At 33.9% G+C, this 12,888-nt stretch overlaps 1 protein-coding gene across 3 annotated transcripts; it reads left to right on the top strand.

The window, feature by feature from the left end:
* The first annotated feature begins 618 nt into the window (after window positions 1-618).
* LOC104218770 (manganese-dependent ADP-ribose/CDP-alcohol diphosphatase-like) lies at window positions 619-11,791 on the top strand. Of its 3 annotated transcripts, XM_009769350.2 has the most exons (3): window positions 677-860; window positions 3,107-3,173; window positions 10,404-11,791. In XM_009769350.2, the coding sequence occupies exon 3, from the start codon at window positions 10,415-10,417 to the stop codon at window positions 11,372-11,374; it is 960 nt and encodes a 319-aa protein (XP_009767652.1). In that variant the 5' UTR covers window positions 677-860; window positions 3,107-3,173; window positions 10,404-10,414; the 3' UTR covers window positions 11,375-11,791. The 3 variants fall into 3 exon arrangements, with proteins under 3 accessions (XP_009767649.1, XP_009767652.1, XP_009767651.1); XM_009769347.2 differs by lacking the exon at window positions 3,107-3,173 and having other exon boundaries at window positions 619-860; XM_009769349.2 differs by lacking the exon at window positions 3,107-3,173 and having other exon boundaries at window positions 10,362-11,791.
* Window positions 11,792-12,888: the final 1,097 nt, after the last annotated feature.

Below are 12,888 nucleotides of genomic sequence, written 5' to 3'. Positions count from 1 at the left end.
CCATCCATATATTCCATAAATGATGACTTTTTCATTGAGATAATGCTATAGAATATTATTAAAGAGAGGAGAATTGAAAGAAAAGCGAAAAGAAAAAAAAGTTAAAGAAGATAACAACAACCTAAGTTTCATGCTTACAAGTAGATCACAGGAGCAACTTTCGAAAAATCTATATGCAAATATAATTGGGGGATGCACAGGTCAAACAAATGTTAGACAAAGACATTTATTATGTCTAAAAGCAATAATAGTTCAAATTTGTTGAAATTTCTTTTCAATTTTTAAGAAACCGGAAAGCTCATTAATTTTGATTAAATATGTATTAGCTTGTATCAGATTTACGTATGCACGAATATGTGTGGTTCTTATAGAATCATACCCTTACATGGCTTTAAAAATATTTTATGTTTGTGACTTAATAAAGTTTAAGGAATTAATATTTGTATGCATATTAAGAACTTATTTTTACATCTTCTATCTCAATTAAATTTATAAAAATAAATTCTTTTTAAATTTATTAATATTGTCTTATACTATTGCGCGAAAGCGCGGACAAATTTAATAGTATAGAAAGATTCCGGGGATCTATTTACTCGAAAAGAATGGAAAAAAATTACAGCAAAAGAAGTTTTGATACACGTGTCAGCGCTTATTATGATTGCTTGTTTTCTTTGTTTTTCTTTGCTTTTCCAGATTTCGGGTTATCATCTTTGACCAATCAAACATTGTGAAGAGCTTTCTCTCTACTTACCAGCTCGGTGTGGTCTCTTGTCTTTGTCGGTCGACCGACGCCTATTCTCCATTTCTCTCTTCTTTCCCAAGCCTTCTTTCTGCAGACTTAATCGAAAAGAACAATTTGGGTACGTTAATATTTGTCTTTCTATCCCAGATTTTTCGAATTTTGCCATTTCACTGAGTCGACATTGAGCTTTTTATGCGGATGTGTATATGTTTGAGCCGATTATAGATAATGCTTCTTCTGTCTTTGTTGTTTTAACCTTTCCCCTGAATTTCTGGGGAAGCCATTGGAGTTTGTACTGAATATTTATTAGGCTTCTGTATTCTTGTATCCTCGCTTTCTCTAAATTCCTCGTAATTTATTTTTTTATGCTGTGATTCCCTTTTCTGAGAGGAATTTAAGCTGTCATTCCCTTTATGTAACAATTTGAATCTCATTAATTGAGAACAGAAATATTTGCAATAATCATAGCAGAAGTAACAAATATCCCTGAAATTGTGATAAGGCTTAATTTATGTTAGTTTTTCTCAAATGGGGGAGCTCCAAAGTAAAGCTAAGCTTTTACATATATATATATATATATATATATATATATATATATCAAAGGGAGGCCGGATCGCTTCCAATGTGCTTTAGGAGATAAATTACAGGAACTCCAGTCCAGGCCTAGTTATCGTTTTAATAGTAAACCTTAAACCACGGTCCTCCTCATAACCCTTTCACGCCTATCCACGGCTTAACGGTATAACCAAGGACCACCGGTTAAGTTGCCTTAACCAAGGCTTATTAACAAAACTAATAACTGCCTGGGCTACATAGTTCCAACCTTCAGCATCATCGGGGTGACACGGTTGTAGCTTAATAGCAAAACATGTTTTGCAAATAGACTATGGATACTAAGTTTAACACTTAAAGTTTTTAGCCTATCATTTAGGCTAAACAGTAATAAGAATAAGTATATAAATAAACAAACCAAAATTCAATACCTGAGACCGCCGGGTTTTTGGGCAAGTGACTTTGTTGATTTTTATTTTTAATTTAAAAGATTACAAAGGGGTTCTTTACAAGAGTAGAGAGAATTTAGAGAGAAGGGAGAGCGTTGGCTAATGTCTGCCTCTCTAAAGAATAAAATGATCCTTTTATAATGGATCGACAGCAAAAACAAACAATACCTAAATAATGCTATGGCCAACATAATAATTACAAGATGGCCGACACGAAAATAACATTATTAATACCGGACTATCTACTTTTATAAAAGTAGATTCCTTCTAATAATGGAGGGGTCCATGACTTTATTAAAGTTTTGTCTTTGTTCCCCAATAATTGATGTGCGAGGTAGGTCTTCAATTATTCAAGTTTTATCTTTTCCTTTGTTGTCGTTTTTTGCAGAAGATTCTTCTGCATTTTCTTTCAACCTTGCCAAGAATTCTTCAAGCTCCTCAAGATTAACACTTGTATTTTGGCTTCCTTGAGCTTCCCCTGGTATACTGGTTTCTTCGTGAAGTATTACAAATGGAAGTCATTGATATATAATCACTGACTTCTGCTCCAAAATTTCTTGTCAAGTCCTTTTTTATTTCTTCAAAATATGATTCAAGGATTTCTTTTTTGGAGATGGCTCCTTTCTTCATTTAAAGTTTTCTGCTTACTTGTTGAAATGGACTTAATTCTACCACTTCAGTTTCTTGCACTTCCTGAGTTGCATAAGCCTCTATTTTGGCTTTAGTTTCATTTATTAAATCTTTACCATACATCTTTCCCTGTTGATCTGGTTGGAGTAATTTACTCCAGAATTTAGTATAATAAATTCTATGTAAGCAAGGAATTCCTTCTTCTGTATAACCAATATCTACATCCCATTTCATTATCCACGGGATAGAAAATTCTATAAAAAGTACATGGCTCCAATGCCATCATAAAAGATATTATCTTTTTGCATTTTAGGTGATGTATTAACCCACTGAGTGTATAAACTCTTGAAAGCTGGAGGAAGTATTTCCAAAGATGGACCGTATAATTTCCACCATTTGTAAAACTAGTTTGGAATCTGCTGTTTGAACATATTAGAACATAATTTGATAAACCATGAGTGCTTCCTATTAGGATTTTCATAGAGAAAAATTTTATTAAAACTTTCCACATAGTCCCAGTAATTGAATTTAACTGCGACTTTTTGTTCAGGATGAGTATATTCTTTGTCCTTTAAGGTACTGATTCCCCATTCATCTGAGGCTAATATTCTTTTAAAAACAATTTTAGAAAAACTATAAGTTTTTTTGGTATTTGCCGGATAAAAATGCTGAATTTCAGCTGATGCTATTGCTGAGAGTATTATCTCATAATGCATTCTATATTTATATGCAGGAGTAGCGTGTGACGCTGTGTCTAAATATCTACTCATTAATTGCCATGGATTATCCTTTCATTTAAGGTCGGATTGTTCTAAAAGAATTATTAATTCTTTCTTTTCTTTGCGGTTATAAACCTCTAAATTTTCATGGCTGTCCTCTGTTATCACTGAGGAATATGTTGGTACATTTGATGTACTTTCTTCCTTTTTGGATTTTATAAAATCCATGAAATCTTTGTATAATGGGTGTTCTGTATTAACACCTGAATTTCCTGCAATATTGGCAGCTACTAATTGTTGGTTTCCAATTTAAGCGAGAATATTATTCCCTCTGCCATAGAAAGATGTCCTGCCTCTTCCTCTACCTTGGGGAGGTCGCTATTCTGGCCTCATAATCTGGAATAGACAAAAATATAGAACTATGAGTTCAAATATTCTCTGGTAAGAAAATTAGGGAGAGTATTTTCTGACCCTTTTTTGTATATTATCTCAAAATCAAATGGAGCTAACAAAGCTTGCCATCTAGCAAACATTTGTTTGGATACATCATGCTTGAAATCTTTATTAAAGATAAATCTTGCTGCTTGGAAGTCAATTTTTATTAAAAATTTCTGATTGTATAATTCAGTTTGAAATTTCATAACGCATTTTACTATAGCAAGGATTTCCTTAGCTACATTAGCGTAATTTTTTCGGGAATTATTCCATTTTCCTGAATAAAATTGAACAAGATATTCTTGTTTATCAGTTGGGAATACTGTTTGAGTATTCCTCCATACCCAATGTCTGAGGCATCAATTTCTACAAGTTTTGCCCTGTTTGGGTTAGCAAGAGTTAAACACGGAAGAGTATTAACCTTCTGTTTAATTCTTTTGACTGATTTTGTATGACTATCGATCCATGCTTTAGGATTCTTGTTTAACCTGTCATAAAGAAGAGCAATATCTTTTGCTAAGTCCTTTATAAAATGGGAGATATAATTCAAGCTTCCTAAAAATCTTTGAAGCTGAGTTTTATCAGTGATTATATCAGAGAATTTAGAAGCAAATTCTATACTTCTGTTAATAGGAATTATTCTTCCGTCTTCTATATTATGACCAAGAAATCTGATATTATTTTGGAAAATAAGCATTTTTGGCTTGGATATGACTAAACCATTTTGGATAATAATTTTTCTAAATAAATCTAGATGTTTAAAATGTAATTCAATATTTTTTGAAAATACTAAAATATCATCAATATAAACTATTATAAAGTCAGTATAGGGAGGGAAAATATCATTCATAATTTTTTGAAATTCAGACGGGGCGTTTTTTAAACCAAATGGCATAACATTCCATTCATATTGACCTATTGGAACATTAAAAGCCGTTTTATATATGTCATTTTCAGATATCTGAATTTGCCAATAACCTGATTTTAAATCAAATTTTGAAAATATTATGGCACCATGTAATCTATCCAGTAAATCCTTTTTATTAGGAATAGTATACCTAATCCATTTTAAAACATTATTAAGAGGTTTATAATTAATGATTAATCTAGGAACTCCTCGTTCCTGTTCAGCATGTTTATTAACATAAAAAGCTGTACAAGATCATTTGGACTTAGAGGGCCTTATTAAACCCTTTTGTTGTAAGGAATCAATCTCCTTCTTGCAGAACTCTAAATATTCACAGTTCATTTGACAAGGAGCTTTGGTAGGGATATTATCTTCAGAAAAGCCTTCTTCGTAAAGGAGGCTTATTATATGCTTCTTCCTACTCCAAAATTGATTAGGATGATCCCCACAAATTTGTATTTAAAATTGGTTTTTAAGAAGACTAATTCTTTCTAAAAGTTTAGGATATTTTAGATCCTGGCTAATTGTGAGAGAACAAATTTTATTTTTCAAAAAGTCAATTTGTTTAACTTTTGCAGAAATGTTATTAGAAATAATCTCATTCAAATATCTTTGGATTGGTTGAGTTATGAACTCAAAAGTAATTTCTTTTCCATTGTAAGTTCTAGTAAAACTTTTTGTATCCCAATTTGTGAAAGAAATTATTTTATGAAAAAATGGGACACCTAGTATTACGTCCTGAGCTATATCTTTTACCAAAACAAAACTTTCTGGTATACAGACATTATGTTGGCAAATATAAGCCGTAGGTAATTTATATGAAATACACATTTGACCATCACTAGCATTTTTTAATCGATGAGTGGTTTTATAAAAATATCTGGAAAGTATTACTCCTTTTATACAGCTCAAATCTGCTCCACTATCAAATAAAGCAGTAAATTCTCTTGTAAAATTATAATCAATTGAAAGAGTTATTTTTATTAAAAACTTTTGAGTAGTAAAATACTGGAGTTCTTGTAAAAATTCATCTTCAGCATAATCAATAGCTCCTAGTAATTTACTAGCAGCTTTGCCTTCAGATGTACCTGCACCAATATCTTTTTCAGTAATATTAGTACTGAATTTTTTATTAATTTGAGTGTCAAAATTTTCTAATCTCAAAATTCTTTCATCCAAGGCTACATTAAAAGCCTTTAATCCTGTGACTTCTTTTTTGAGATTATTGATCTCAATATTTAGATCTTGAATAGTAGCCAGTCTATTAGGCTGGGACTGATGCTTAATAAGTCTTCTGATGTCGGACATAGTGTAAGGCCCTTTTTGAGATGGAATTTCCTCTATCTCTATTCCCACTTCTGGATTTGTAGGAAATTTATCAATGATTTGGGACCTTAATTCAGGGTCTTTAATAACCCTTAATAGTTCTAAAATACTATCATTGGTCAAGACATTGATATTCAAGTCTTTGAACTGAGAATAAATATTATAAAGATCATTATCAGTGTTACAACACTGTTTTGAGCATTGTCCCCTATTACAGGATTCTTGCTCTTCTTTAGAAGATGAAATATAATCTTCTTCTTGGAGGACTCGTAAGTCTTCACTGGTTGATGAATCATTCCCATCACTATTAGAATTTTCTAATGAGGAATTTAAAAGAATCTTATATAAAGAATCTTTGATATAGTCATCTAAATCAAATTCTTTAATCTTATCCTTGGTTTTACAATCTTTAGCAAAATGGCCTACTTTACCACATTTGTAACAGGCCTGGGGTTTTTTGATTTAATAAAATCTTTTCTAGCCTTATGAAAAGCTTTTCTCCTCTGAGTTTTTACATACCGTTTTTCAAGAGAACCCTTTTTCTTTTTATGAAAATCTTTTTTCCTGTGTAATCTTTTCCTATTAGCAGGGATATCAATAGCAAATTGTTCGCAAAATTCCCCTAATTGTTGTCTCTCAGTGAGACGATGCCTCTTTATCTGTTGATTTAGCTTAATCTCATTGCATAAAGCTAAACCTTCTTGAGTGCATACACTAAATAATTTACCATATGAGTAATTATTATAATCAATACTCATTGTTGTGCCTCTAAGGGTTTTCTGACCCTTTCAGCAAATAAAGGAGGGAGTCCATCTATAAATTTTGACTTCCAATGAGTACTATTACTCTCTGGTAATTCCATTACTCTGGATAGGAAAACATTTTTATACCATCTAAAAGACGTTAGGGTTTTACACCTTAGATTTTGGAGCATAGTCCTAATAGTCTCACTATTATCAGACCATCTTCCAGAAAAATGTTCTATAATATTTATAACTAAAGAATAGACAGAATTTTGGACAACCTTATCATCTTCTGTCTTTGTCGCGTTCATAATCTGAAAACACTGGTCGTGTGTGAGATAATTATCCCACCAGCCCTTTAATTGACCAGAAAATCTGGCTATGATCATTTCAGCAATAGCCCTATCCGTATTCTTATTAACTTTAGAGATAGTACTGTACATAAGCATTCTATGTACTGCCTTATAAATTTGCCTATCAGCAAGGCCATCTATGTTCCATTCATAGATGTCTGATCCACTATAACTTTGGTGGTAGTGGTCATTGTCTTGTTCTTCTATTAAAACATCTTGTGAGGTTGGTCTTGGATAATAGAACATCCTTTGGTATGGTTTGCGAGCATATTTCTCAGAGATTTTATTAATCTCGTCATCCACTTTTATCAGACATATGCTCTAAACTTAAAAGGATTAACTTTAAATTCACCAAACTTCTTATTGAGAAGTTCTTCAATGTCATCAAGACTTTTTAATTTAAAGTCTTTTACCTCAGGATGAGGTTGGATACTTGTAGTAGCAATCTGCTCTTTACCTTTAGTATCCTTTTGTTGAATTTTTTGGACTACAGCTATAAGCTTGTCCAATTTTTCCTGTATTGTAATAATCTGTTCACCCAGAATACTAACATACATATTAGTATAATTATTCTGTGTGAGCATAGTATTCAAATTTTTAGCTGTAATAGTAGCTACATCATTTTCAAATAATTTTGAAAAAACAGTAAAATATACTATTTTATCCTTTTCTCCTATTTGAAAAGATTGTTGTGGTGGAAAAACTGATTTGGTTATTTTTCCACTAGTGAGCGTATACTCTCTTTCTAATACAGAAATGTAATTATAGACATGTTTAGACATAAACCAAGGAACAAAAGCAATAATCTTATTTTTCTTGCTTATGTCGTTATAAAACTCTTGTCTAAAGAATTGTATTAATTCTTTATTAAAATTTTCAAAAAATCATTTTCTGAAAATATCCCATCTGGGTTTTAAAAATTCTTCAAGAATCATTTTTCTTGCCGGTGAACCCGGACTAAAATCTATTTGGTTTTCAACCATCATCTACATCATTTGAGAAATCCATTTCGGATGCAGTTGGGTCAGGGCCTGAATTAACCTTGACAATATTATCTTGACTAATTCTTATATTATCAATTCTATTATTTTCTCTAATTTGAGATGTGGATGCTCTAGATGGAAAATCTACCACATAATCAATTGGAGAAATATAAGAAGAGTTTGATCTAATTAATCTAGATGATAAACGGATATTATCAGTTTTAACGGGTTCATTGAACCTGATCTTAACGACAACAAAGGAAAAGATAAAGCTTGAATAATTGAAGACCTACCCCGCACATCAATTATTGGGGAACAAAGACAAAACTTTAATAAAGTCATGGACCCCTCCATTATTAGAGGGAATCTACTTTTATAAAAGTAGATTGTCCGGTAGTAATAATGTTATTTTCGTGTCGGTCATCTTGTAATTATTATGTCGGCCATAGCATTATTTAGGTTTTGTTTGTTTTTGCTGTCGATCCATTATAAAAGGATCATTTTATTCTTTAGAGAGACAGACATTAGCCAACGCTCTCCCTTCTCTCTAACTTCTCTCAACTTTTGTAAAGAACCCCTCTTTAATCTTTTAAATTAAAAATAAAAATCAACAAGGTCACTTGGCCAAAAACCCGGCGGTCTCAGGTATTGAATTTTGGTTTGTTTATTTATATACTTATTCTATTACTGTTTAGCCTAATGATAGGCTAAAAACTTAAGTGTTAAACTCAGTATCCATAGGCTAAAAACTTAAGTGTTAAACTCAGTATCCATAGGCTATTTGCAAAACACGTTTTGCTATTAAGCTACAACTGTGTCACCCTGATGATGCTGAAGGCTGGAACTATATAGCCCAGGCAATTATTAGTTTTGTTAATAAACCTCGGTTAAGGCAACTTAACCGAATATATATATATATACACAAACCATAATGGCTATTTCTTTTTCCATATTCTTCCTCCTGACTGTTTGATGGTTTACTCGATGGAGCTTTTCTTAATCCAATTTGTAACACATACTTTTTTTCTTTTACTGATAATTGTGACTTTTCTTTTCTTTGGTTTTCATAAATAAAACCAATGCTCTTTTTTGAGGACCTTTTCTGTCCTTTGCTCAATGTGGGAAAAACCATTGTTGAGCTCCTGTGTATGGAGTGTCGGAGGGTGGGGTTTGCTATAGTACAAAGAACAAAAGAAAAGATATATTAATAGGAGAGTCTATAGCAGTGCAGATAAGCTCGCACTAAAATAGATGGAGTAGTAATCATTAACTTTCAAAGAACTAGGTTCGACTTCCTCCCATCACATAGTCGTATTGGCCGTGCCTATTATTGAGGGTTTTCATCCCTATTACTGCTTTTGGTGATGACCCCTTTCTGAAATTCTCCGTTAGTTTGATCTTTGAACCATGATGTTTTTTGGTACATGCCTTTGAACTTAATGGAATGATCAGGACTATGTGTGATCATAGTTTAAATGAGATTACATCTGGAAATAGCTTGGAGAAAAGTCCAGCCCCCTATTGACCACGACCTGGAGGAACCAGGCTATCTACCGCTTTTAAACCTGTTTGCGCTCATGCATTGGATGTAATCCCAAGGGCTTTCACTTCGACACACCTTCGCTCATGATTGCTCAGAGCCCCCCTTCCATCAATAGTACTCCCAAGGCGTCTCCCACATGCCCTAGCATAGCCTTTCATGCAAGAACATCCACAACAGATCCAGTGTGCCATTATAGTTATGAACTGATGAGTTTAATAAAATTGAGCAGAAATCAGGAGTCTCTCTTTCCTTTGTGACTAGATGGGCGATTTTGGTGACCATGATGAAGTCCTGGAGTCTTTATTGGCTAACATTATCTTTTAGCCTCAGTTTTCAAATTTTGTGCCCAAAAAAGCCAAATGCTTGCAAAAGCACAATCACAGACTAAATTTCACAATTCATTTTGAATGAAATGTTCATTCTATAAATTTTAATTCGTCTGAAGGACTGAGTTGGTCTTTGACTGCTTCGACTGCCATAGAATAGCTGAACTGGTAAAAATAGATGAGTTTTTTTTTTTTTTTTGGGGGGGGGGGGGGGGGACTTCATCATGTGACGTCAAGGTGGAATCTGAAAAATAAGCCCGGTAAAGATTCCTGGAAGCTCTGTCCAATGAGCTTGGAAGAGCGAAAGTATGTCAGACGTAGGACAGACTTCGTCAGAGGAGCAGAGGAGAACAGCCTAACATCAAGGATACTAGTTTCTGTCTTTATGAATCTAGTGTGTATCGAATAATGGAGGAACCTATTAAAGTTGTGGAGTAGTTGATTTGAGTTCTCATTTAGCATTTGTTTTTTCGTTCTATTTTCATATGCATGCTTGTTTTGTCTTTTGCTTTCTGATTCAACTCAGGCATCGTAACAGAAATATTTTTGTGATACTATTTGATATGATCGTAGTTTTACTGTTCAGAAAACCTTGACATCTCTGATAAATTAGAAATCCAGAACAACCACATCTTTGGTTGCTTCTCTTTCAGAGTGTGACTAAACAATTGACAAGTTAATCTTGCAAATTAAAGGGTGGTGCAGAATGGGATATGCAAATGGTCTATTATGTCCGCAGGGGAAGCAGCCACTTCTTTCCTTCGGGATCATATCAGATGTCCAATATGCTGATATTCCTGATGGCTGCTCATTCCTTGGTGTTCCTAGGTATTATCGGCACAGTATTTGTGTGTTGCAGAGGGCAGTTCAGAAATGGAATCAAGAAAAGCCAAAATTTGTTCTTCATTTTGGGGATATTGTTGATGGGTTTTGTCCCAAAGACCAGTCAATGATTGCTGTGAAGAAAATTGTTGATGAATTTGATAAGTTCAATGGCCCTGTTTATCACATGATTGGCAATCACTGCCTTTACAATCTTCCCCGGGATAAGTTGCTTCCTCTGTTGAGAATTCCTGGCCATGATGGATGTGCCTATTTTGATTTTTCTCCAATTCCAGAATACAGATTCGTAATATTAGATGGTTACGATATCAGTGCCATTGGTTGGCCAGAAGATCACCCTAATACTTTGAAGGCCTTAAAAGTTCTTCAGGAGAGAAATCCAAATTCAGACAAAAACAGTCCAAATGGACTTGTGGGATTAGAGAGAAGGTTTCTCAAGTTCAACGGGGGCGTTGGGAAAGAACAATTGGAATGGCTGGATCATGTCCTTCAGGAAGCTACGGAGTTGAATCAAAATGTAGTAGTGTGTTGCCATCTGCCTTTGGATCCTGGAGCTTCATCTTTTGCAGCGTTGTTGTGGAATTATGATGAAGTGATGGATGTGATACATCGTTATAGCTGTGTGAAGGTCTGTCTAGGTGGACATGCCCATAAAGGGGGACAATCGGTTGACTCCCATGGTGTACATCATCGGGTCCTTGAAGCAGCTCTTGAGTGCCCTCCTGGAACTGATGCTTTTGGACACATTGATGCTTTCAATGATAGATTATCACTTTTTGGTAATGATAGAATGAAGAGCAGTGAGATGGTTTTTGGTCACTAGACCATACTTACAACCAAAAATAAAAAGCTACAGGTGTAAAGTTTGCCTACTTTTAGTGGTTATAAATATGATATCAACTATACGATATGTTGGGAAAGTATAATTCCCAGGAAATGCAAGACGGGCATGGTTTTGATGTAAGTTCTGTTGCTTACACCCAGATATTGCGGCTGCTCCGTGGATGAGGTAAATATTGGACTCTATTCTTGACTTCTGAGGTATCTTGAACATACCTGTGTTGATTTTGGTTTATCCTGAATCCTTAAGAGTTCCAAAAGTTGCTTCTGTCCTGTAATAAACATGGTTGTACTCTGGATGAATTAGTATAGTTAACCACGGATACATTAATCATGTGTCTCTACTCTGTCATCTGTACTTGTTTGCTTCATAGTGCTAGTTGCATTATTATGGTAGACGTATCTTAGCTTATTAGCATTTGATAATGATGTTAAATATGTAAATGAAGGGGCAAAGTTTCTCCATTAATCACATAGCTGATTACTAGTTTATGTTTCTGGAGTTGACCTCTCTTAACTACTAGCATATACCTATGGGGATTGGTAAAGAATCCAACCACCAGTAAAGAATACACAGCTCTTGAGCTAGCGGAGAGCTAATTGGTAAAAAAAAAAAAAAATACTACTTAATTAACTATCCTAAATATCGAATGATAGTCATATCCATGTTTGAAAACAATACCAAGAAATTTTTCTGCAGAATCTGTGGTAACTTGTTCAATTTGTGGTCCCTTCCTTCTGTATACAATAGGTAGAATTAGGGAATGAAAGATCAACTAATCTTTGGCGTAAAATCCATTTTATCACTTAGCAGCTATCATTTGGAATATTTGAGTTATTTCTTTTGTTTTACAGCTTCAGGTTGCAGATATTTAGTGTAGAAATGAAGCAATATTTTACTAGTCGACAAACAATTGGGCAAAAATTGGGCACCTAAAAAGATAGAGAAAACAGACCCCACAAAGAAAGTAGAAAAGTATGGTAATGAATAAAGTCTTTCTCTGACATTGTCACGGCCTATTTTCTGAACAAGTCGGGACTGACACTCAATCGCTAAACATGATCGAGCGAATCATTTGCGCTTACCAAATCTATTATAATTTCAAACTTTATATGTCACAAGGCACTACTATAACTAAATACTTTTAAATAATTTAAATATCTAAAATAAGCCAACTTCAAAACTTTATTCGTAATAACCAATAAAATACTGCTAAGTTATTATCGAAACATCTGAATCTTAACCCACCGACTATGTCTATGAAGCCCCTACTGATAAACTGACGCACTACTCAGGACATGAGATATCCTGGCCAGTTCTCTAATTAAAAAAAAGAAATAGCTAAATAAAAATGACTCTAAGAAATACTCCACGAACAAAAGCGGAGCTCACCAATAGCACTGGAAGAGAAGGAAGTCCTAACTTGTAGCCTGCTCGCTTGCAAAACTGGTTCCTACGTTGTACCACAGACCAACGTAGGTTTCCAAAAGAGAACG

Source organism: Nicotiana sylvestris, chromosome 3 (assembly GCF_000393655.2).
Source record: "Nicotiana sylvestris chromosome 3, ASM39365v2, whole genome shotgun sequence".
NCBI classification, from domain to species: domain Eukaryota; kingdom Viridiplantae; phylum Streptophyta; class Magnoliopsida; order Solanales; family Solanaceae; genus Nicotiana; species Nicotiana sylvestris.
The sequence above is the reverse complement of the archived record's forward strand: the minus strand, read 5'-3'. Positions and strand labels throughout refer to the sequence as shown.

Excerpts from the sequence above, each read along its gene's own strand:
- LOC104218770 (XM_009769347.2), top strand. The coding sequence starts at position 10,415 with ATGGGATATGCAAATGGTCTATTATGTCCGCAGGGGAAGCAGCCACTT.